The 26935-nt window shown below is 44.6% G+C and overlaps 1 protein-coding gene across 1 annotated transcript in view; it reads right to left on the reverse strand.

Annotated features, from left to right (window-relative positions):
• Window positions 1–26935, reverse strand: part of FAT2 (FAT atypical cadherin 2) — a 201800-nt gene that overhangs the window by 138833 nt on the left and 36032 nt on the right. Inside the window, exon 3 of the mRNA XM_078653414.1 lies at window positions 1138–1199. Within this exon, the coding sequence (XP_078509540.1) occupies window positions 1138–1199 (62 nt within the window). The remainder of the gene's footprint in view (window positions 1–1137; window positions 1200–26935) is intronic.

Genomic DNA, 26935 nt, shown 5'->3' on the forward strand with positions numbered 1-26935 from the left:
ATTTTACAAGTTAATTAGTAGACCTAAACATAATATACAGCATTCAGCGTCTATTAAAGCAGAAAAAGGTTTCAGCTTTCACAGGATAGAAATATTTATCAATCGTTTTGTGCTAATTTGTGGAAGTGGACGAAGAGAATGTCAACAAATTTCTTATTCAACTTTAGAACATTTTATTCGACTTTAGAACATTGGAGGAGGCAAAGCTTGAAAAGGTTGCACATTAGGCCCCAAAAGATCTCATGATCATGGGACAGTTGTGTAAGTGTTGCGTAAGATGTACCTGCACATCTCTGTTTCTTGTAGAGAGAATGATTAATTTTTTTTCTTTTTTATTGGACTTCGTTAGAAATAGTCACAATCAACAGGCAGCATTATTGGTCACCTCACCATAGGAGTACAATTCTAGAAATAACAATGGATTCCCTAACAGGTTATTTGGCTCCAAACTTCCAAGGTGGCATATGAAGTTCGAGTCCATTCCCAAAAAATCAGATATAATTGTTTGAATCATTCATAGCAAATTTAAATTGTTATGGTTGCATTTCGCGCCATATTTTTTAGCTTGCCTGCGCCATTATTGCCAAGGATCTAGCATATGCGCATCAGTCCAGTATTACCACCCCAAAAGAGTCTGTCCAGCTCAAACTGCTGAGCTAATTTCTGCGTTTCAATGGAACACAAGCAAACTCGGTTGGACTTTGGAAAAATCCAGACATCGATCCAAGCTCGATGTGGCCATTAAATCAGCACCAACAATGTACAGTAAGGCCGAAATTAATCTTTAGTTGTTTGTATTGCGGGTAATTGGAAACTTGGTCTAGTAGGTAAGTCTCGAGTGGGGCCCAACACTTATCTGCCTTTGGTTAGTTGCTTTTTGTAAACATTGAAGAGCTCAAGAATATCCTTGGGTGTATATGGCTGTGATTATCTTTGATAGGCTAATTCCTAATGTTTCACATTGACTAAAGCATTTTCATCTATCACCTTTTTTCTGGCCACAGATTGCATTCTGAGGGGGTGAGAAAGGCTCATTTGGGGAAGGACCCTGGGTCCTTCCCCAAATGAGCCTGTATATGTGCACCCCGCAGTCCTGTAATGGAACTGACGCTTATGTCCCACGCTGGCTTCACTTACCTCAAGGTTATGCTCTTCTTTGATTTCACGATCAAGCGCATGAGAGGTAGTGGAGATCCAGCCTGCCAGGGAAGGAGAGAACTGGTGTTAGTTATGCAAGAAAGAGGTACTAGGACTTCTTCGGAGTATTAGAACCAATAGGTGTTAGGGTCTTTTGTGGGGTCAGCACCAGAAAGAAGACTAATTGCTTATAAAAGAATGGCCATATGACAGAATTCAAACTGAACTATACTAACAGTAGACGTCAATAGAAACCAATGGAATAATAATTATTCAAATAAGGAGCAGCCACACTTCACACTATGCAACCATTTGTAACTAAAACTGAGAAATGAATGGTCATTTAAAACAAGCACAGTTACCTCTGGGGCACAGCAACATAGGGGACAAAGTTTACCTACAAAGAGGAAAATTCACTGTGACTTAACATTTGTCCAAAAACACTGGCATTCACATTATCCTACGAGTTAATGCTAGTCTAAAACGGAGGCATCCTCAGTAACCTATGGAGTAATTGTTTCATTTTTTGGATTGTGCGGTTGTCTGCACTACTTAAAAAGTAACAAATATTTAAACAGTTTGGTCGGGTGGGAGTCCCACAGGACTCCCACAGTACCATGAATTAGTACCATGAATTAAAAAAAATAGAGTAGCCTGCTTGACCAAGAGGGTCTTTTCTCCCATTGGCCATCTCAGTGCTATGGGGCCTATCCTGGTTCTGAGGGAGTGAGAGACCTGATTGGTTGGCTGCAGTACTGAGAGAAATGTTGGCGCTCCATTACAGGACACAGGGACTTGGTCCCTGTGTCCTGAATCTGTATTAAAAATTGGACATAAGGTGGCAGTGTAGGGTTACCCTGGCCCCCTGGTCCTTTTGAGAGGGGGTCCCAGAGACCTCTCCCCTGGAGCAATATAATTGTGTTTCTTTTGGGGTGCTGGTCTTGCGGAACACCCGAGGGACCCACTGAGGCCTCCCGTGAGGTACCTCAGGACCTATGGACTCAGAGCAGAAAAATGTGAAATGGTGTCTGTGGGGAGTAGGCCACCCCTGGGGGGATTTGGCATAGGGCCTGCAACCAACCCATGCTTTGCACGACACATGTTATGCTCAACCAGGGATTTTGGTGAATATGAAAAAAAAAAGAAATTCACTGAAAAGCCAAAGGTTAAAGTGACATTATAGTTAGGTATGGTAATGAAATCTTACTTTCCTTTATTAAAAAAACCTTAGAAATTCACTGAAAAAAAACAAATGTTATTACCAGGTTCAAGTGACGTTCCAGTTAGGTATGGTAATAAGATCTTATTTTACTTTAAAAAGACCCAGAACTTCACTGAAAAAACAAAGGTTAAAGTGACGTTATAGTGAGGTATGATAATAATAAAATGTATCTTTACATTAAACCAATCCTAGATATGCACTGAGAAAAACAAAGGTTAAAGTGACGTTATAGGCAGTCCTTGCAATAATATAAAAAGCATTGTTTTAAAACAAAAAAAAATTGAAATTCACCAGTTATAGTATAGACCACAGTTAGGGCTGAAACCTGTTGACGTGTCAGATGTAGGATTGATAATACTCTCCAAGTGCGTCCTCATTCTAGTTTTCTTCCCCTCATCACCACCCCATTATTATAGCGATTTGTTTCTTCAGGTAGGCAATCAAGATTTTTATGTTTAGGCTTTGTCTGGGTCCTCTACCCCTCATCCCTGCAGGTACCCTGAACGCGATGTGTGGCCCGCCCGCCCGCCTTTAGAGGATTCTTTTCTGAGGTATGTGAGATCATCCCATAGATTTTTAGAAATATTCTAAGGGTACGTTTTTTTAAAACTCTAGGGACATCTTCTACACCAGAGGAATAAGGTATTGCCCGGAACCAGGAGCACAGAGGCACTAGTACTAAGTCTCTATAGCACTACATTTGCTTTATGTGGTAACAGTGTTTGGGAGGATGCAGGCGAACTCAGACCTCCCTTCTATCTCATTCCCTCGCCTCAGAACTCAAGGAGGCACTGTTGTGGTATCTGATCATTTGGAAGCAGATTACTTTTGGCCTTTACTTTTTTTTTACCACAACTGCTTGCTTTACTGCTGTTATCCAATTTTAATAACGGATTAGCATTCCCAAATGTTTTGTTCACATTAATATGCTTCCTTGACAGGTACTTGGACAGACTTTCTAGATTATCCACTTTTTGTACTTTCAAACATTGTTTTCTGTAAATTACTTACAATACAAACGTTGGGCCTGTTTCCAAGTCCACACCCTTTAATTAGCTGAGGTTCACACAAATATGGCCATGTGATAAGGGTGGTTTTAGGGCTCCTGTTTTAACAGTCAGCAGTTTAAGCACACAGCCTCATCTTTCTTGAGTAAGCGCACCTAATCGTTTAATTCCACAATCTTTTGTGAGTTGGACTTTAAATCCAAGAACACCTTCACTATAAACTAGTGCTTAGAAGGCCCATCCCATCTGGCAATGACACTTATGCATTTCACACTAGAGTGCTGGGGCCTCCAACATCCGGGAAACCTCACCTGGAGTAACCGTTCAAATCTGGACACCGGAGCTTCACACCAATGGTAACAATTTGCTGTTTTGATAGCATTGACAAATAGCAGGTGTAACCATTGGCCAATTTTGTGATATTCAGTGTTATTGATCTGAGAAGTCCTGTCTATGGTTTATTCCAAAAACAAACATCAGTAGTGAGTGCTAAACAGAATCAGGCACTTCACTGCATTAGAGAAAACCCAAAGGGTGCCTCAGACATGGTGCAAAGCCTGATTTAGAAATTCTATCAAGCGTGTACTTTAAACTGTATACACTAGCGATTTCAGGAGCTATTTAATTAACTCACTGTATAAACACCGTAAAAGAGGGGGGCAGACGAGTGGGTCTAGAGGAAAGAATAAAGAACCATCAAGTATTATTGCACTGAATTTTAGTGACACTTTTTTAGGGCTTTCTTACTGCTTGTGAACCCTTTAAATAGTTTATGGAATGCTACTCTGTGTTCCCTGCGCGTGGACGGTAAAAGGTATGTTCTCGCAAGTGGTCTTTATAGGAAAAGTCTACAGTGCTGCCCTTACTATTTGGAGACTGTGCTCTAATCCTGCAACAACCAATGTATAGCTACGATGATGTATGAGATATAGTGAAGATATGTAGGAAAGACCGATGTGCTATTATGTATGTTTACTATAATGTAGTGCAAGCTTTTCACGGCCTCCTGGCCGGAGCGGTCATCAGCAACAGAAATAACTAATCAACTCGGCTGAGATTAGTGAATAACTGGACTATGAAGCCAAAAACTGAGGAGGGCATTAAATGTGTGCCAGTATCCCTGGAAGATAATACTGGGGAGTAATATTACCATAGGATCATAAGTCTGCCGCATACTGGCCCCTGTGAATGGAGCGTAACACGGAGCAGCACCGACTTCCTCATGTGAGACTGTAATTCTTGGCATGTTGCTGAGAACAAGGTCCTCTAGGCATGATGACCTCGAGGACTGGTGGTCATGACCCTTGGATAACCGAATATTGTATAGTGAAGCCAACTCCCCTTATGAGGTCACTTATGAAATATATCTAATCTCCAGAGCTGTGAAGGAAACCCAGAGCCAAGGGAAAAGGGAGTGTGGAGGAGAGAGACACTTGTGCCACCAGGCCGGTTGGTGGACTAGATTCTCAAATTACGGGTGGCACATTGTCAAATACGCGCAGGGCTATGGTGGTGGTGGCACAGAGAGGCAGGAAAAAGGTAAGTATAGCACCTGATATAAAATCAATGTGCATAAACCCGAAGAAGATAGGTTTTAAATGCTTATGCGTGAGCGGAGGAGTTTCACTGTAACTAGCCCCGGGAAAAGCTAGAAACTCGTCTGAGAACTGAAGATGATCGAACCCCCTCCAGTTTGGGGAAATGCTGAGTGGTGCTGGGATGCCAAAAAAACTGCAGGAGGGGATTCATAGAAAGGCAAGAATCGAAGTAGGGCTGGATGAAAGTACCATCGAAGTCAATGGGGAGAACTTAGCAGGAGGGACCGAGGGGAACAGAGGAGGAGAAAAACAATAAATGTGAGGGAACAAAGTTGGGTGCAAACTGATAATAAAGCGAGAGAGAGTTGTAACAACCACTATTGCCAGACGCCTCTTCCCTAGTTTCCTGAGTTTTTTTATTGGACACTACCTATTGTGACCTGGAAGTGTCAACATGGCCTACCAGCCCTATAAGGGCTGGGGCAGCATGCAATTACCAAAGACCTAGAAGTGTCTGCCCTCCAGGAGTGTAGCTTCCACTGTCCCATCTTCCGTCGTATTAATTTTCTAGGTTATTTTCCCCATTTCCTATGCCCTTTCTGCTGAGCTATTCATGGAGATTTTACATTTTTTACCCAGGTAAAGTATTGCAGGATTGTCGCACTCAGAAAACTGCACAACTTGTAATCCTGTTCTGACCGAAACGCCTGCTTTCAGCCAAAACCGAGAATACTCGGCCACTCATGAGAGTCTCGTTGTGGTTTCAAGAACCAGGATAAAGTTCAGGCTAGAAGGGCTTGGCAGCCATTATTAGATATGCATCTATGTCTGTGTACTATTTGTTTATCGGGTGTGTCATTTCCACAAAGCTTGCCGAAGTTACTCTCATTATACTTTTATGACAGCAATATCCTTTCGATTGTCGCTCAGGATAAATTGATTATTCTTCAATTAGCTGGAAATAAAAGCCACCGAAAGATCATATTGGATAAAGGAAGTGGTAATAGGACAAGTTGCGGAAAAGGCTAAAAATTAGCCTTTTACCCACTTCATCAATGAGGTAACGTTAGCGAAAACGGAAAATGGGGTTATGTTTGGTTAAAATGTTAAAATGCTGGCAACCTAAACATTTAGGAATGCTATAGCTTTGATATGTCACTCCTTAAAGAAGCCATTCCAAACTACCTAGACTTTGAATGAAATCAAAAAAGATTTATAAAATGCATAGTGCCACCGGGGGATGCTAGTGCTAGGGCAAAAGCTCCCACAAACACCTACAAAGACTTCACAAAGGCCATCAAATGAAATGCTTTGGGTCGCAACATGGAGGGTGACATCTCCTTTCATTGTAACTTCTAAACAGGACTCCCTGCTCCACCTCCTTATCTGTTTAATTGTCTTAATCCTTACAATTGCTGGCCCCACCTCTGTTTAATGAGCACTTTGGGGAACTTCTGCCCTATTTCTTCCCTACCTAGCTAAATATGTAGCGGCACATCTGTCAGTTAATTCATTCAGTGATAGCTGATATCATCATGTTAGCATCAATTGAGCAGGCAACAGTTGGCAGCCTGGGCAGAGCCAGATTAACCTGACTCCAAGTGACCAAAAGCAGGGTGCTCAGCTGCTAGCCCTGCCTCATTGACCCCAGGGTTAAGATACCACTTCACCACACTGCAGACATCTATGACCAAATGTCCTACATGAACTATCACTATCATCTGCCAAAGGGTAGGACTGGCTCAAGAAATAGACTTTGTCACCAAAATATAAGTGGCCCCATTATAGGGCCAGAAAGCTACAAACGTGGTTCAAATTTGAAAATCAGGCCTGTTTGAAATTGTAAAGACACGCTGCATGGGAATGGGAGACCACATGCATTCGTGTTCGCTGCAGGCAATTTGTGGGATAATATCAAAGAGTTCAACAGTAAACACCTGGCCATAAAACAAGCCCAAAAACAGAAAGAAAAGAAAACAGCCAACACACTAATCTGTCACACCAGCCCATCAGGCACTGCCTGATTGCCCTATAGGCCAGTTCGACACTGCCTGGCCACGTGAGGAGTCAAGGCAACTGATTTCACTCCATGCTTTCTCAGACAATCGATAGCAACAAAGCAAGACTCTCCAACAAGCCAAAGTGTAGACAATAAAAGTCTTACAGAAAATAGACAGGATCCGCTACATTAATTTCTGGCTTCATCATGGTCTTAATGTTGGACTATGCTACCCTGCAAATTTATGAGGAAACTGAAAGCCTTGTAAATTGCCACGGAAACATTGAACTGGACATGGGTCCTAAGGAACATAAAAGGGATACATGCCACACAAAGTAAAGTGTTCTGCCTGGGGATGCCAATCAGTGCGGATTAAACTGCACTTATCATTACAAATAATGGAGAAAGCACTAACCACTTGCGACCCTCTAATCACCAAAAGACTGACTGGTCAACCTTTAACATGAAGGAAAACACTTTTCAGAGGTGTCAGACTTTGAAATGATTCGTTCGTCATTGAGACATTGATGTCATACGCTGTTGTAAATGAAACAACCATTCGCTAAAGCCCACCAACCAGACCAAAATTAGACACTCCAAATCACTGTGCTCACCATCCATACAAAGCGGAACATGACGCTGCCACAGGGCCTAAACCCTATACACATTGTAACATTTCTTATTTTATTTTATTTCATTTCAATTTTATTGTTGCATGTACTACAGACTTGAATGTACAAAATGTACTAAAGAGTTGTTCATGTTTACCTAAAAATGCAAAGCTGGGGTTGAAATTCAGCAAAGACATCTTCAACACTTTAGTAGATGAAAAGTTAAAACACATCTACAGGAACAGAATGTAACCATGTTGGTTATCACCTAATCAACTATACACGACTATTGCGCTGTACAGTCGTTTGATATTCATATTCAAGCCTCCACTGCATGCCAAAAAAACACTGTGAATCTGCAATGGAAGAAACTTCTATACTTTATGAATACAAATTATAACTACAATTACAAAAAAGTTGGAAAAAATAAATATTTGTTACAATTTTTCTCCTTTTGCTTCATATTTTATTTTGTTCATGATCTGAAATTTCAGCTACTTCTATCCAATATGCTTGTTCTCTACAAACACATACACTTAGAATTCGCTTTGTATTTTTATATCCATTGTAAAATATTATTTAAAAACACTGAAAGAGAAGCGCCCCAGCCCAGGGGGCTACCATAAGCACTGGAATGTTGGCAAATCTTCTCATGTTAAAAAAACATATAACCTCTAGATAATGCCGTTCTCAAAATGTCTCCTTGCTGAATAATTTCACGTGTGCTTTTATCTTTCCCCAAAATGGCTGACAGGTGGACAACCCAAATCAGCAAACCGGATTTAAGGATCTATGGCATTGAGGGACTCGGTCTATTTTTTTGTTGCTGTTCAAACAAAGTTGGTGGGTGTAAAGTCTCACAAAATAAAGGTGTACACCCACACACCTCATGCAGTCAACCTCTCGTGAAAGCACATACCCCACCCACATCCTTTCATTCGGTGGGACGGCAGCTGCGAACCCTTGCGTGAGGCAGATCAAACATTCCCCAGCTGTTCATATATAAAGACTTGAAGACTGCGCCAAACTTGTGTCTTTTTTTTAATCTAAATGACAGCCTTCCGTGTAAAGCAACAAAGCACACCAATACCCAGACTGTGACAGGAGCTGAGATAGAGAAGGCGCTCCCAGCCATGACTCAGACACTCGAAGGGCAGCACTGCACACCATGGGGGTTCTTTGGTCTCGGAGGGGAATGCGGAACAGAAAGGATTACCTCACGTGGGGTGGGCGCACAGGGAGCACTGGGAATGAATCTCCAGGTATCCATCAGCTGCAGGAGAGGAATCACCTTGAGCGGGGTCATTGGATAGAAAGAAGGCCCCCCACGTCACTCTTTAACACCACTTGAGCAGAGGTCTCATGCTAAACTGACCACATGACTCCAAGGGCCTCATTACGAGTGCACCGGTAAACTCCGATTAACACACCATCTCCAGAATCCTGGCTTACAACAATGATACAAACTGCTTCCCGTGAAAGAGTTATATATAACGTAAATAATCAGTTGGATCTGTTTAATCAAATTTGGGCCCCCTTCTTCACACTAGATGATGCTTCAGTGAGAGATAGTGCTTCTTCTACTTCTATGCCACATACCTATACACCTTAATCTATTATCAATTTCAAAGATCTTTCCTATTTTTTATACTATCTTTTATATCTTGCAAGGAAAATATTTTATTGGCTATGTTTACAGTTTTCCTCTTCTATCACATTGTTAATATGATATTCAGATTATAACGGTTTTCGTTTTTTCTGCTTAGATTGATGATATTATCCTCTCTTATAATATATACGTATCGCTCTCTTATCTTATTTAAATTTTCTATTGAATAGATTTTACGATATTTGTCATGATTTATTACCTTTTTACTTTCTAATGTGTTGACCTACAGATAGTGTCTTTTATCTAATGCAATGTATATATAATTAGACAGTGTAATTAACATGCTACACATTTTCCTTTCCATAGTATATTGAAATGAGTTAATGTAATTTATTATTTATTTCACATATGGACTAGCATACTGTTATATATTTTATATGCATTGTTGTGTACATGAAATACTAATAAAAAATGATATCACAGGAAAGATGCAAAAAAAAAACCACGAAAAAAAACCTCCGATTAACATCCACCGCTGCAGAACAGATGCCAAAGAAATAAATACTTCCGGAGGGGGTAAAAATACTGGAGATCACAAATAGGACTCTAAGGGTCCCAAAAGAAATCAACATTTATCAGGGGAATCTCACTCCAATGTCTCAGTTTTTCCTCGTTTTTGCACCGGGTATTTCACATGGAGAGTCTAAATGCTTTTAGTAGATGGGATCTCTGGGTGAACAACATCAGATTTGTGGTGTTCCCACGGGGTTCATAATTCTGATGGGGCTAGTCACTCCTATGTACAGTCCCATCAGAATTTAACAAGCATTTGCAATGCAATAGGTACTTATAGTCCCTGCGTCCGAGAAGCAAGGCTGGCAGTAAAATCAAAGCAGTTACTGCCCGCCTTGCTTCTCGTAAGCAAGGACTAAAAGTACCAAGTGTGCGTTTACGCACCGCTTGCAGGTTTTCAAAGCACTGAAATAAAAGGCCAGCCGGGGTCCGTGGAGGGAGTTACGATGGGGCAGGGAGGCGGGGCATCGTTATCCAACATTAAGTTTTTATTCGTGTACAATATCCGATTCTAAACCTGAAGTGTTCGGGTGCCCAAATATAAATTTAGATTAGTAACTGAAAATCGTGAGACATTGAATGTATTCATTTTAAAAGAAAGCAAGTTGGCAGATATGTCGAGTACAATTCATTGATTCATTGAAAATGTTATGTTTATTTAAAATCGTAACATCCCGTTGAAAAAAACCCTCCTGTGATTAAATGGATGCAGCCTACAAAAGTCTCAACATTAGTTCATGAGAGGCAGAAAGAAGAGGATGCCCTTCAGTGGGCGTGGCACGCTGCCTAAACATCCATCCCTGATTTCCCTCACAGGAAATGCATATCCCTGTGACATAAACAGGCTGGATCTGGAGCCAGTGGAACACACCCACCCTCTGTGCCCTCAGCCGGTGTATATGGTACACAGCCGCTTTGTGTTTATGTGCAGCAGACAGTCTATTTATACGCCTCTCTCGCAAAACAATCTGCCTGAGGAGAGGGAGACACGCTTGGGGGTCCTGCCAGCAGAACCCCCTCCCCATAGCTGCCAAGGTTGCCAAGGTTTGAGTTTGCTTTAGTGTGACATTTTCATAATTTCAGTGCAATTATGAGTGACATTCACCGACTAGGAGTGACACTTTCTCGTGAGCAAAATCAAGCAAAGAAGACGAGGGAAACCTACAAATATTAGAAATTACCTCCATTTGAGCAACGAGAAACTCTAACAAGATATTAAAACTGCAGCAAATCACCAGGGAATTAAGGACACTGCAGGATGGATGAGTGTGCGTAACAACCTTGCAACACATCTCACATTTGTGTCATTTTTCTTTTCCACACACTTTTATTAGTAATGTGAATAGTAGCGCCCCCTCCGGGTCCTGCATGAAATCATAGCCATACATCAAGTAACAATATGCTGTTCAAACAATGTGCAAAGGGCCGGTGCCTTGCTGATTTAACACAAATACTAAAATTGGGTGCCAGAATGCAATAAACTGCTTTAAAAACCGCCTTGTTGCTAGTGTTCAAATAGCTTCTGAGTTGCTATGCCTCTAGGAGCAATTTTTAAAAATAATTATTTGTATTAATTTTGTAAGACAGAAAATAAAACAATACAAACACAGTAGACGCTGTATGATGAAACCTAGGAAGTTGGCGAAGGAACAGACAGTAGGCAACCAATGCAAAACTCTGTGGTTTATGTAAGTAGGACCATGGCAATGATGCATGTAAATAGAATAAACTCTGATCAGCCAAGTTAGTTGTTTAACCATTGCCCGAGAGTTTAACGTATTTTGATAGTAAGCATCTTCTTGGCTGTCGCACCGTAGCTCATGCCCGTTACCATTCCGCCATCGGCAGAGGTGAACCAATTCTCCAGTGATGACCTATAACCCTCTTGGCGATCAGGAATCCCACTCCAGCCAATACTGTTTAGCTCAGTATAGCACGGCTCGGCCTGGAGCCTGTCTGTCACTGAGCCCTGGCCTCACGAGTCAACGTGGATGGTAAGGCATTTTGGGAAAACTGCTCTTCGTCAAGGTAACAGCGATGCAAGAAAAACCACATCAGAACCAACAGTAACCAGTAAATAATCACACATTATATTGTACAAATTATAATTTCCACTTGCGAGACATATAACTGTTAAATGTTGTGAAAAAACAATCTACCATGCACATCCGGTGGCAATATTTTCTCAGCTTTCATTTTTTCAATAGATTGTTAACAGTCCTGAAAGCCAATTTCTGCAGCTGTAGTGGCTGTATTTTACAGTAATCTAACTCGGTACCTGACCTGGGGCTGAGAATAATAACCCAGCAGTGCGGGCAAATGCGACATTTTGTAAAAACCGGGGCGGCCATCGACGGCATGAGAGAAGCTGTCTTGTGAGCAGACAGCCTGCACTCCCAGATTTCCCCCGCCGCTTTACTTACTTTTCCTCCCGGACGTGACGGACTTAATCCCAGCCCCCTGGTGACAGGTCCGTGATTAGCTGCAGCATCGGACTGAGAGGGCAGCCCGGCCCCCCTGCAGTGTGTGATGATTCATGATTGAGAGCCGCGAGATACATTTGTAGTGCTCTCTGAGCTGAGAGCAGTAGTCTCTGGTTAACTGTTTGTTTAGGAACAACGGAAGCAGGCGCACCTCTCTCGGAGCAGCCGAGAGAGCCGGGGCACAGAGACTGGCGCCGCTGGTGGCTTGCCTGGCAGCAGGTGGCAAAATGCGTGACAATGCATTTCAGTGCGGTGATGCGGATCATCACACTGAAATGCGCGAGCGTCACACCTGTTGCGTGACGCTTGGCAGGACTGCCCCCCCTTACCGAAGACACGAGCGCCGACCAATGATTTGAGCACCATATCACCACCATTGGTGTTTATATCCAAAACCACTACCACGCTGGGATTCCGAGGCCATTTGAGAGTGTTAAAAACAAATTAAGAAATATCAGGAACTGGAGAAGGCACTGCTAAACGGGTTGACGCTTAATAACCCTTGTTTCTTTAAAATACTTTAGAATACTATGATAGATTGTTTGAGGTACTGGATTTTGTTAAGTGAAGCATCCCACACTGTATCCTTGGTTTCTTTAATGTAAGACACTCTCCCCCACCCCCTCTCCAAATGTTCGGCCAGCCATCCCGCACTTTACTACCAGAAAGAACCTCTCAAACGCCCCACGCACAGCTTCCGAGGGTGCTTTTACACTATGTAAGGTTTATTTACTGTAAGTCTCCTATGTCAGCATGTCTGGGCAACCGACATTGGCCCTCACCAATAACACCACACCGCAGCTCACACAGACAGTGGTTTTCCCTTCAGCGATTCCAAAAACCTGGCCCACATGACATACCAATCGGTTTCTCAGCCCAAGCTACGAGCCCCGCGCAGTTCTTTGATTGGTAAGTATCCAAGCCTTTCTGTTAAAAAAAAGCAGTGCTTGGGTTTTACTTTAAGTTTTCAGGGATATGAAAAAACAAGTTAGCTTATGGCCTAACAAACAGAGCTGCTGACTTTGTGCCTGGGGAACCGGGTTTGAGTCTCTGTGTCGGCTCTACAAAACCCATGGGGACAGTATCAATTAAATTTAAACGCATAACAACTATAATAAAAATATATAAATGTAGTCTCAGGATCGGGGCAATTCTCGCTGTACAAAAAACATGCTGATGGGAGGTGGAAGTACACGGAGCAGGCACCATCGGCATCTGATGAGCAAAAATCAAAAACATGCAAATGCCAGGATATGGTGAATTCGGATTTGCAAAAAAAGATGCCAATGTGAGAGGGCAGAGCATTGGGCAGGAGGGGAAGAAGTGAACAGAGCAGGCAGGACAAAGCTATTTAAGAAAATAGTTCTCGGAGCCTGTAATTAAAGCCTACTGAGTAACAACACATGTAACGGGGTGTCCTCACTGGAGGTTACAAGAAGAAAAAAGGCAGTAATAAAGAGGGACTACTATGCTTATTGACCAATTAAAGCCACCATTTACAAAGGACAGTGACATGAGCCAATTAAATATATGGGTGTAAAGTCGGTGGAGCTTTATGCCTCTATCCAGAATGCAACATGTCTCAAAGAGACAGCAGAAGAGCTGCCAAGGCGAGACCTAAAAAGGGCTTGCAAATGAGCCTTAAGTATATTTTTAAAACTACATGTTTCCACACCTCTGCTGTAACTCTACAAACCAAAAGAGATTGCTGGAGAATGCATGATTGGTCAATTATATGTGAGAATTTTTGTATGTTGTAGTGGTGGAGTACATATAAATGTTGTAGAATACACTGAACCAACAGGAATAACTCCTCACTTCAGAGATTGTGTTACAAACCTAAGTCTGCACCCATTATCAATGGTACAGATATTATCTTTAAGTTGGTGATGGAACAGTGTAATAACGTCCTTGATGTGTCCAAGAAATAGGCAGGCTTTGTGCAAAGGAGTACAGCACATTTCCTTTACAGTTTTTTTACGTATCTTATTTCAGTCTACATATAGAATTTCCTCCCAGCTACGAAATAAATGCAAAATAAACCTCTGCATCTTATTTGACCCCATTGAACTATGAAGGCCTACTAGACAGACCTTCTCCAAACTCAAGCACTGCAGCCTTCCCCCAGTACTTATAGGGCACTGAAAACAACCACTTACGACCGAGGGAGTCTAGTCGCGCTCCACGTTCACTACATCATACACATTGCCAAGGCTCCACCCTCTGGCCCCAAAGATTCAACATTTATTTGAGGCCGTTTACAGATTTGACCAACTCTTTCAACTGTAACTCTTGAAGAAAAGTTGAGCACTGATTCACGTCATGGCCACAAGAGTACAGACCATGTCGAATCAGCCAGTTCCTCCAAGAAATTGGAAAATGGATGCACAGCTTGAGGTTGGCTGTGCCTCAAATCCAGAAGATGTTAATCTTCTAGCTGGTGATGCAGCCACTGCATATCCTACTCTACCATGGTCAGACATCCTAGGACCATCAGCACCTCCAGTTAACTAGGTCAGAAACGCAGCTGCACAATTCATTTCATAGCTGTACTTAACCTGTCCCATTAACAGATTGACAGAAGTGATAATGTCAACATGAACATTTTCACCAAGCCTTCTACTCAACTGTGGGATTCCAGAATTACAAGCTATATTCATTTCTGGACCTGACTTCTACGGAGGCTTCAATGTAGGATTCATATGAAATTTGGGTAGAGTTACACTGGGCCTAAGATGACAATAAACTTTGGTTAAATGTCCTGCTCCTCAGGAACAGAACACAATTAAAATTAACCTCTGAGTACGAACAAATCTCTTTGAAGAAATGCCCCACCTTTCTGTCTATGCCCTGGAAAGACTAGCAACGAATGTATACACTCTTATTGACCAAAGACATGAAACTAGTTCCCCCAGCAATGTAAAGAAACACTCATGTAGGAAGAAGGATCGTGCACATCTGGGAAGTAAAACGTTCCCAAATCACTAAAGGGGTCAATGAGCTGTGGATCTGTGGTCAGTGTCGTAGGACGGGGGGTGTGGTGGTTGCGGGCCGCTCCGGGTGTCATCACTGAGGGGGGTGGCAAAATGGCAAAAATATGTGTTTTAAACATTTTTCCCCATTTTGTCAAGCCGGGGGGTGACGAGACATTTTCTGCCCCGGGTACCACCTGACCTTGCTACGCTATTGTCTGAGCTATCGCTTAGAAAAGTAGGATACTTCTACCGTGATGACCTGACACAGAAGTGTCTAACGTGGATCCTCTGTTAACTATTTACATTTACCCATATTTACTTGAGTGCCAACCATTTTGCCCAAAGTCGAACCGGCAACCATTTCTCTCTGCCACCCTGTGCTCTTTTGCTTTTGTTTTTTTAACTCAGTGGCAAGCGCTGCACAGGAGCTGAACGATTAAACTGAGCCCAGATAGGAGTCCTGATGAATAGAACACATTTCTTGTGGCCCTGAGCAGAGGAGCGGGCACTCCGCCAAAGGGACACGCTGACCCAATCAACCAGGCGAATGCTGAAAGGGGCACCAAAAACAGAACTCCCCTCAATCCTACTAATGAATCAAACAGATCTCAGAAGCTGTAAGTGGGCAGTAGGCCAGGTCCTGTAAAGCGCCTAATAAAATAGATAAACGCATGTCTAAAATGCCAATAAATCACATGTGCTATTATGAAATGCTTAATATCTAAATTAATATGGTGTTGATATGCCCATTGTGAATTGTGATTGCAGGTGGAGATCATACCGATCACAGATCGATACGATTAAAAGAAAGTAAACATTTGGTCGACAATACTAAGCAACTTGAATTTCACACCCAGCGCACCAGACATTAAACAACGAATACATAAGAGAGTTTGTTATGAAGGGGCTGCTGCAGTGAGGGAACATCTAACCTTCCCGCCCTCAGGATCAGAGACCCGCTCGCTCCGAGGTTAGAAGGACTGACATTTGAAAGGAGAATGTCCCGGGCCTCCTATATTTGTCTGTAGACGCTGCTTTTGGTATCGCACGTTCATTCATGCGTGCAAATTCTTTAGGTTATTTTCACAAAACTCCCAAAACATGCCTCAAAATATACATCTCCTTTTCAAAGGCAGATCTGGGTGGATGGTCTCCCTGAATGGAAACATGTACACATCGCCACATAGGGGCTCGCGGCAGCTATTTGGGAACATGTTTCCTGGACAGGAGAAGGTGGGAAGGCTTCCTGTTTCCGGGCTGGAATGCGTACGGGTCCTGCGCAGACACACCACAAACAGCGCCTACGTGAGGAGCGGTGAGAGAGGACGGGCCCGCCTGAGGGAGCTTTGGGCGCCATTTGCATTTACCACATTGAAGCTGCACGGGCAGTCGTGTCGGAACAGGCGCAGGGACATCAATGGTACCTCATTGTTTGCTAAAGGTACGAAATCTGCATTCCTGTAGCTGCTGGGCTGAAAGTGACACTGGTTAACCACCGGAGAGCTGGGCAGGTGCCAGCCGAGCTCCCGCCGGGCACAGAGGAGAGCGGGAATCTCAGAGCTGGCCCCAGTGTCAAAGGCTGGGCTCGGTTTTTTCAAGGAAAGTGAGAGGCGTATTTGGAGCTGTACCTAGGGCGTCAGCACAGGTAGGTTTCTAGGACAACTTTGCTCTTGCTTCGGCAGAGCGGATCCTTGGCTCAATGAGCGGGTCTTTCTCTAGCATGATTGTGTGGTGTTCCTATGGTATTAGAATGTCATTTTGCATTCTATGGTTGCTTAAACTGGCTTCTCTGAATACACCTACTTTCATGGTTCAAGCTGTGTTGGAAGTTACTTCAAATTGGGCTCTCACACTGGTGTGGTTGGTCCAGATCTGATGTTGGTTCTCTTCCAGGTCAATATTTCTCTCTCGGTTGCTTCTGCATACGCTTTGGTAGGATCCAGTACAGCGATAGGTCTAGTCTCTTCTATCGCTGTTCTAGCCTCGTTCTACTCATGTTGAATTGGGAGCTTATTGTGGCTATGACCTGATTCAAAATTATTTTCTTTAAGACAGAGCTTTAGAATACTATGATCTGGGTGTCTTAGCGATCATGTTGGCTCTTGTAGTATCATTGAAGGTTGAACTCGAATGCGGACATGGGCTAGTACGCTACCTGAAATGAGGCCTCCAGAACTGCACACACTACTCCAAAATATGCCTCCATTCCAGAACAAGAAACACTACTTAACATGGGGCGTTCAGAACTGAAGCCACTTTTCCAAATAGTGCAGGCAGAACTCAACGCAACGCTCATGGGCTAGTGTGCTTTAAGGGCCACAAATCCTGTGTTTCATTTTTTATCGTCTGTATAATGAGTTCTCTCTCTTCTGTAGTTGAACTCTGTTATCGTAAAGTTACGGTACCACGCCTTTTCTAATCGAGATTGAATCTTGCTTCATAAAAGCAGTGTTCTCTGTCCTTCAAGGTTTACTTGTGGGTATTAAAGTAATTCTGTCCTTTATTCTCTCTTACTTGTTCAGTTTGAGGTACTGTAGGATTGCATCCATATGCTGCGCCTTCCACTTTATATCATTACTGGATTCTGACTTTGTTAGACAAGTCTCCAGATCTTTCAGTGTTGACCCTGGCAAACACAGAAAAGTATTTCTACTGGAATTAAGTTGTCCAGCATTCACTGCTGCTATCGAGGAACACTGAGGAACACTGAGTCCATCTGGATAGCATACCCAATGCAATAACAAATGGCGGACCATATTTAAGGATTGATCACATGTACAAAAGACCTGGCTTTATAGGAACCCTATTTTGTGTGTTAGTTTGTATTCCACACACTGTGGTCTCTCAGTAGTGTGACCTAACTGATCAATGTTCACGGGTGACGCTGATAAACATCAAAGTATTAAGTATGAAATAATACACTGAAAGCTGCATCATTAGTTTTCTTTTTCAAAAGACAAGAAAAAAATCCCAAAAACGTTTTTTTAATTTATCATGCATCTTGGAAACAAGCTTCAATGGGAAATACAGAAACATATACTTTGAAGTTGGTGAACTCTTTGTCAGTGACAGAGACAGTGTTCTAGCTGTTTTGAGACACATGCCCCGAAGTACTGCAAACAGTACTCCAAAGGATGCCCCCACTCCAGACAGGGATACATTATTCAAGATCAGGCTCCCAGAACCGGACATACTGTTCCGAAGGAGGTTTTCAGAATCCGACACGCTGCTCTGAGCAGTGCCAGTAGAACTGGAAACAATACTCAAAACAAGCAGTGATAAAGTCAGTGGGTTGGACGTGTGCTGTCAGTCTGTTGACTTTGTCTGTGCTTGTTTTCTTTTGTCATGGCCTTTGTACAACTTTTTCTTATGGGAGCCAATATAAATCAAAATATTGACTGATTTCCAAATGCACCCATTGCAGTAGTAGTGCCTGGCATTGAAGGGATTACGTTATATGCAGGTGTGCTCCAAGTGAGTTAGAGCAATGCAGTTTCTCACATTGATGTTAGCCAATGGCATAATAGGGCCGAACAGTTGCCCTATGCTGTAAAATGTGGATGACACAACAACAGATTTTTGGGGGGGATTTTTTTTTACCCTGCTGTGGCCGCAACTGTGTAGTTATAGGACCAAGTTTCATTAGGGCATTTTTTTGGTTTGCTAACAACTTTGGCGAATTATAACAAAACTTAAACAATCAAGTCTCATTCACCTCAGTTCCTTCCTGGAAAGTTTCAAAGAGATCTGTGAAACTGTGGCTGAGAAAAAAGGGGGTTCCATATATTTTCCCATAAGAAAATTAAACACAGCTACAGCCAAAATGGATGATCAGAATTTCACCAAGTTTGGCAGAAACTAGGGAGGCCTTGGGTCTCCCCATGTGGCACCCACCTTTTGTAAAAGGGCATGAGTGCCCCAGGTGGCACTGGGGCATCCACATTAAAAAGGCAAATGGCTCGCTCCTGCAGACACCCATGATGGGTGCAGGCTGTGGAGTCTGCAGGGATAGCGGGCCTTGGTGCTCCCCCCACATGAAAAAAGGTGTGGGTGCCAGAGGTGGCAACGGGGCACCCATGGTAAATAAAGAAATGGACAGCTTCCACCGGCACACATGATGGGTGCTTGCCGGGGAGGTGGCAGGGGCTCGTCGGGGGTATGGGGTTCCCCCACGTGGCCCCAAATGTACATAAAGTGTGGGTGTCCCAGGTGGTCCCGGGAAACACACAAAAAATACAGAACCAAAACAAGCACTGGCGTTGCCAATAGGTCTCGCAGTAGGAAAGTTGGAGCTATTGGTTTTGTAATGAAAACAAAAATAAAAGGCATTGTTATTTGCAATTGTAATAGCTCCAACTTTCCTACTGCCAGACCTATTGGCAACGCCAGTGCTTGTTTAAACCAAATCAGTTGTCCCTTGAAAATGTTAATTGTCAGGCATTAATGTAGAAATTGTGTTAAGCACTGAATACACTGGGGCACCTCCTTTTATCTTATTCCCTCCAGGACTTCGCATCACTGCCGCCTATGGACTTACAGTAGCATGTACACAGAGCAGGTTCACTCTCCTTACCGAGAGCTTTTCTCCAGTGATTCAGTCACACCTTGCACGTGCTCAGTTGGTGCGTAGAAGAGTACAAGACTTGCACAACACAGCATTTCAAGGTGTGGATTGTGCTCTCACATATATAAGAAAACCTTGCTGTTGTGATATGTATATATTTTTTAATGTTATGGTGTTGTTGTTCAATTATTTTGTATATAGGATGGCCGTTGTGAGGTAATTGTCAGTAGTTGACTGGCATGTCCAAATGGTAACACCGTACTAAGGAATGATTAGAATGTGGTGAGGTAGGATGGAATATAGCACGAGGGCGGCAGGCGTAGGGGGCGGTTGATGGATGGATGCTGGGCTAATATTACAATAAACTTCACTTCAAGTGCACTGAAGTAGGGTGATTTACTACACTTGCTCAGAGACGACAATAACCCAGTCACCTGGTATCTCTGTACCACACTACGTTTGAAACTCCAAACTATCCTGCGACGGCGTTATGCCTCACACCTGGCCCCGAGTTTCGTAAAACCGAATGTTACACTAGAAACGTTTGACAAAACATCAGCTCTTTAAATCTGCCGTTCAGCAGTTTCTTTTATTTCCTGCGCTCGTGTCTGAGCTCATCTCCCTGATTTAGAAGTGTTGAAAGAAATGCAGAAAGACAAAAAGCGAAGCTAACTTCTCACTGCTGCTCGGCGGATAACATGATTCAGACGGATTTTTTTTATTTGCTGAACTGTCGTTCCTTTGAAGTGCACAAAGGTTTTAGAATGAGACTGTGCTTGTGGCTTGTATGGTTTCATGCCACGTTGTAGCTCTGGGCACTTCATTCAGTGCACACACAGCCACATGTAATCGGCGGAAGTGGGTGGGTAGTTGCGAGGAAAGTCTGACTAAAGGATCAGAAGAAAGGATGTCAAATGTGCAGGAATGGAATGCGTGCAGTGGAGAGGTCTCTGGCCTACGAATAGTAGGCGACAGCCACTCTCTCTGGTTCAAAATCAGAATGCCCTGATGAAAACGAAATAGCGTGTGGTACGAAACTGATAAGTGTCTCTCTAGCTTTAATGCAGCTGATTATAAAATGGCTAGCCTGCCTCCCGTTACCATTGAGGAGAGGCTGGCTGTCACTTCAAAGCAGCGAGATTTGTGGGGGGAAGCCTGCACCGAAGCTCCCATTTGTCCACATGGTATTTGTTTTCTCCTACGCTGTGTGTTGTCTGTCGGTGGCAGATTGTTGGTGTCTGTTGCATTGCATCTCCTGGTGTGACAGACGGGTCTTTCTGGTGGCGGTGGGGTAGTCTTGTGTGTGATGCGTGTATTTCTAATTTTGATTGACACTGATATCGAAACAACATTTTTTTGCGCCTGATCTGCCATAGCTACAAATGTGTTTTTTGACCTAATGGAGCTGGGAAGGAAGGAAGCTGGGAGTTGGAAACACAGCGAGAGACAGGCAGAGATGTATAGCCGCTGGAGCGGCCGGGAAACTGAAAGTACGGCCGGCCAGCGGCCAGCCATGAATAATTAGGGGAGGAGAAGCCGCACAGCACACGCTGGGCAAAGCCCTTTGATGTGCTGTGCGGCCGTTAAAAAAAATGCAATTAGGAGGGAGGGAGGCTGATGCGCGTGCTTGTTTGGTCACGTGATTCACGTGAACTCAAACAAAACCGCAGCAAGAAGCCCTTGGTTTGACGAGGATTTCGAGCACTTGAATTCTCGCTCCGCTCAATGCGCTTGCGCGCATTGATAGGTCGCGAGACCTAAACAGTAGCAGTATATGAACGGCAGGATATGCTTATTTTATTATTAGAGTGCTTTTTAATGTTAGTTTTTGATCATGGTGGTGCCCCTACAAGTGTTTGGGGTATCAGCAAGGATTTTTTGTAATGGTGTGGAGGTCTGCAGGGAGTGCAACAGCCCCCAGCAACATAGACACAAATCTCATTAAGTTTCCACGGTCATTGATCCTTAAACCCAGGAGAACTTACCATTATTTTTAAAGCACTCCAAACCGGTGCTTTATCTCTTCAGCTGGAGTGCAGGTTCATCTTGTAGTTGGTTGTATGGCTGCATTTGTGGCCTGAAAAATGTTTTTTTTAAAGCCTCGAAGAAGTGTTTATGGTTGGTTTACTAAAATGATTTATTTTAAATATTGTATTGTACTCCCATGGAGTGCTTCCTTAAAATGAAAAATAATTCACTCAATGCAAGCAAGAACAGAGGTACAAGGATACAAGTCAACCAGTCATAGTCGTGAGCAAGGTGTTGCCCTAAAGCCAACTGTACGTGATCCGAGCACCCACAGCTTCCAATGATATTATCAGATATGGAAGAATATTAAAAACAAGCATTGGCAAAGCTAGTACATCCGCCTTGGCAAACTGGTGTGGTGGGTATTTATGATTTTTCTATTATTACATGAGGATAGTGAAACAGCTAAAGGTGTCTCTATGCTAGACCCAAAGATGCATCCACAGCTGAATATGATATTCCAAATTATGCCACTATTACGGAACACACAACAGCTTCAACGCCAAGACAGCCCAGACGACCACCTCCCCCACCACCACCACACGCATCAACCCTCTACTCTCCTGGACAAGCGTCAATGACAAGGACACCAGCGAGATCATGAAGACCATCCACGCTGGCTCACCGCTAGACCCATGCCCCCACCACATCTTCAACAAAGCCAGCGCATCCATCGCATCCCATCTCAGCAAGGCCATCCATATCTCCTTTGAGACAGCAACCTTTCCGGAAAGCTGGAAACACGCCGAGATCAATGCCTTACTCAAGAAACCAAAGGTGGACTACAAGGACCTCAAGAACTTCCGGCCCATCTCCCTGCTCCCATTTTCGACTAAGGTCACAGACAAAATCGTCAACAAACAGCTGACCCGCTACCTCGAAGACAACAACATCCTGGACCCATCCCAGTCCAGTTTCAGCAGCAACCACAGCACCAAAACCACCCTCATCGCCGCCACAGATGACATCAGGACCCTGCTAGACAACGGAGAAACAGCAGCCCTCATCCTCCTGGACCTGTCAGCTGCCTTCCACAAGGTCTGGCACCGCACCCTACGCACACGCCTACACAATGACGGAATCCGAGGGAAGGCCCTGGACTGGACCACATCCCTCCTCTCCAGCAGAACTCAGAGCGTCCGCCTCCCCCCCTTCCACTCCAATGCCACCGAGATCATCTGGGGTGTACCCCAGGGCTCGTCCCTCAGCCCGACGCTGTTCAATATCTACATGGCACCCCTCGCCCACGTCGCCTGTCATCACGACCTCAACATCATCTCCTACGCCGACGACACCCAGCTGATCATCTCCCTCACCAAAGACCTCCACACAGCCTAAACCAACCTCCACGAAGGAATGAAGGTCATCGCCGACTGGATGAGGAACAGCCGACTGAAACTGAACTCGGACAAGACGGAGGTCCTCATCCTTGGGTCCACCCCTTCGGCCTGGGACGACTCCTGGTGGCCGACCACACTGGGAACTGCTCCGACACCCACAGACCACGCACACAACCTAGGGGTCATCCTTTACTCCACCCTCACCATGACTAAGCTGGTCAACACTGTCTCCTCCTCCTGCTATGTAGGATCTTCAAGTGGATCCCCACTGAAACAAGAAGAACAGTCACCCAGGCCCTCGTCACCAGCCGGCTGGACTACGGTAACGCCCTCTACGCAGGAGCATCGGCCAAGCTCCTGAGATGGCTGCAACACATCCAGAACACCTCGGCACGTCTGATCCTCAACATCTCCCGCCGCAGTCACATCACTCCCCACCTGAGAGACCTACACTGGCTCCCCGTCACAAAGAGGATAACCTCCAAGCTCCTCATCCACGCACACAAAGCCCTCCACGACACCGGCCCAGCGTACCTCAACAGATGACTCAGCTTCTATACCCCCACTCGCAAGCTCTGCTCTGCCAACCTCGGACCCGCCGCTGTACCCCGCATCTGAAGAACGACAGCCGGAGGCAGATCCTTCTCCCACCTCGCTGCCAAGACCTGGAACACCATCCCCACCAACCTACGGCAGACCCAAGACCTACTGGCCTTCAGAAGACCCAGCTCTTCGATCAGTAGCAGCACCACTCACCCCCCAGCGCCATGAGACCCTCACGGGTATGTAGCGTGCTCTACAAGTGTCCTGATTGATTGATTGAAATGACATCACTAGAACTGGACCCAGTAATGAATATATTGCCTTCAAGAACTGGTGACAATCATCAAGACACGACCATTTGTAGTGAAGGCTAGGCTTCAGATCTGGCTTTCGCAATAGTTGACATTGGTGTTTTTAATAACACTACTATCACCTCTGTAAATCCAGTACTTGTATAGCGCATAAATCACACCCGAAGTGGTACCGCGGCGCTGGGGGCCGTTGGGAAGATTAAGCGAGCTATTGCCTAGAGTCGCATGGTGCTGCGCAGACCCCTGCCGCCGGAGCCAGGGATCGAACCGTGATCCCCAGCGTCCAGCGTCAGTCGCCCTGGCCGCGGCGCCACACCTCTTACCTCTTGCACTGTTGTGCAACATAGCCTATGTGTAGCCTACCGAGCTAGACACAAGATTCCAGACAGCACTACAATAGTGATGTCTGGAGAGTGGAGAGGTGACACAAGCTCTCTTTTTCTGCTAGTATAAGCCAGCTTCATTACAATGTAATTTTAAAATCATTAACCCGTTTGGTGCGTCGGACGGACGTCACAGTGGGCATGTGCGGAGGATGGCCGGGGGCCATCTGAAACACACCCACTCCATAAATCACCTGCGCCGCGGTCAATGAGTTGAAGAGCTCCCAAATTATAAACTTGTTGGATGGAGAATCTGCCCCACCCCAATTGCACTGTCCCTATACCCCAAAGTATTCAGTGATTAATACAGGATGCAAATAGGCTATCAACTCCACAGCCCGATGCTGTTCCTACTCTCATTTTCTGCACTTGGGATGTTTACCGCCCTAGTAATTCTCTGCACCTCCTGCAGCTCGCCTGTCAGTCAGCCGATTCTCTCATTAGACTGATCAAAAAGCAAGGAGGCATGCTCCCAGGGGGCAAAGACTAGACGCCCTGTGTGATAAGGCTGCACTCTTATCCCTGGGGACGTGAGAGTGAGACCTGATCTGCTTCTCCAAAAATGTTGTTTCTCTCTCAGCTCTGATTATTGTGTTTCTACAGTTTCTAATCCCAGGAGTCAAGACCCAAGAATGTGAGGTTTAAGGAACAAAAGAGAGGATTTTCTGCTGAAGGAGTGCACATTGGCAGGTAGGGACATGTCAGTCGGGGGAGGAGAGGTTAGAGGCAGTGCAGAACCATGCCCGCTCTGTCTCTTTCTATATGGAATAAGCCTTGGAAGATGCATTTCTTTTTGCCTACTTGGTAGTGTGGGAAGCATGTCAGAAATGTTAATAGTCCAATATGTGGGATTTTAGCACTTCAGATCACAACATTTTTTTTTTAAAACATAGTAATTCCTAGCATGAGACTGCATTAAAATCTTCCACCAGAATGAGACTTCAGGTAACTCACTGAGCCCAGCTAGAAGAGACCTTCAATATGCATGAGATCACAGAAACTAGGAATGAATTGGCGTATGCAGTCTTTGATGCCAATGTTAGATGGTCTTTCGGGGATTATATTTTTGTGCATTAATAATAGCAATGAATACAATATTTTCATAATTGAATTTGTATATATCTGCTAACTTAACATGATTACAGTTGAATCAATGTTATATGATGCATAGAAGTGTGTTTATTAAAATGTTATGCTATATTTTTCTGTTAGACGTCATCTTAGACAAGATGGATGCCTTCGTTGTCACTCACTCTTCCTTCCCCCCAGACTCAGCAGAGCACAGTAAAGTTGATGTATATTGTTTTTTTCACTTTTAAGAATACATCGCCTTCAACAAACTTTTTTCTGTTCTCTGTGATTTGAAACATTATCAAGGTCGCTTCCGCTGCCTTCCATTGCACTTACTAGCTCATTCATTCACTGAAAGTTCCATTGTTTAAATGTTTCATATTTGTTAGAAGGTATTAGCATGAGGATCTCTCCGAATAAATTTGTTCTCTTTACCTCGGAGTCTTCTTTCTTAACAAAGTGGCGATGATTGCTGCTCTGGGGTCAGCCTGAGATCCTCTCCACTGGTCTTTACATCACCAACTGCCAGCGACGTTCCTGATCTTATCTGGATTTTATAAAGTTACTGGTCGCTGTGATTTTATTCACACTTGTTAGAGGGACGATCCCAGGGGAGGGCAGACTCGCACCTGACCACCCTGTGACCCACCTCTCCTAGGAACGCAGCCGAGTAATGGCGGGAGATCCTCAGGATCGTACACGCTGTGCTAGCACCACCCGACAAAGGGACACCACACCGTAGTATTAAGAGAACGTATTCTTTATCTTTAAGTAAAAATGGATCTTTATGATCCGCAGATTCTTATGTACAGGCGAGCAAGGGCTCAAAGAGTCTCGGTAGGGGTAGGGTAGCGGGACAGTCTCAAGGTTCAAAGTCACTTGCGGGTGCGTATCCGACGCACAGCTCTCAATCCTCGAGCCGGGGGATACGGGGTGGTCTTGGGTCCAGCCGGACTAGGATAGTCTCTGAGCCGCGATCGAATCAGCAGGGATCGAGTAAGGAGGTGATAGTTCTTACGGTCTGTAGGGAGCCGCGATCGGATCAGCAGGGCTCAGGAGTTCTCAAGGTTGCCGGGGAGCCGCGACAGCGTCAGCAGGGCTCAGGTGGTCTCGGGCAGAAGTCCTTCTCTGCTCGGTAGGAGCCGCGACAGCGTCAGCAGGGCTCAGGTGGTTCTTCAGGTTGCAGGAGAGCCGCGACAGCGTCAGCAGCGTCAGCAGGGCTCAGGTGGTCGTCGAGTAGAAGTCCTTCTCTGCTCGGTAGGAGCCGCGACGAGGTCAGCAGGGCTCACGTAGTCCAGGATACAACTGCCCTGGTCATCCAGAGCAACCCTTGATATAGGACTCCTCGCCTTTGATGTCCGGAGTCCTTGCAGGCAGAGGTCCTAGCACCTGGGGGTCGGGTGTTGTGGGTTCCGCCTCGGCGGCTTCTTTCATCCTTTCAACGTGAGTCTGGAGGGATCCCTGACACTCAGCAGGCCTGGAGCCAGCCCTCAGGGAGGCCGGATGGGTGATCGAAACTCATCTTCTCGAGAGGAGGTGGG

The sequence above is a fragment of the Lissotriton helveticus genome, chromosome 7, assembly GCF_964261635.1.
Source record: "Lissotriton helveticus chromosome 7, aLisHel1.1, whole genome shotgun sequence".
In the NCBI taxonomy this organism is placed as follows: domain Eukaryota; kingdom Metazoa; phylum Chordata; class Amphibia; order Caudata; family Salamandridae; genus Lissotriton; species Lissotriton helveticus.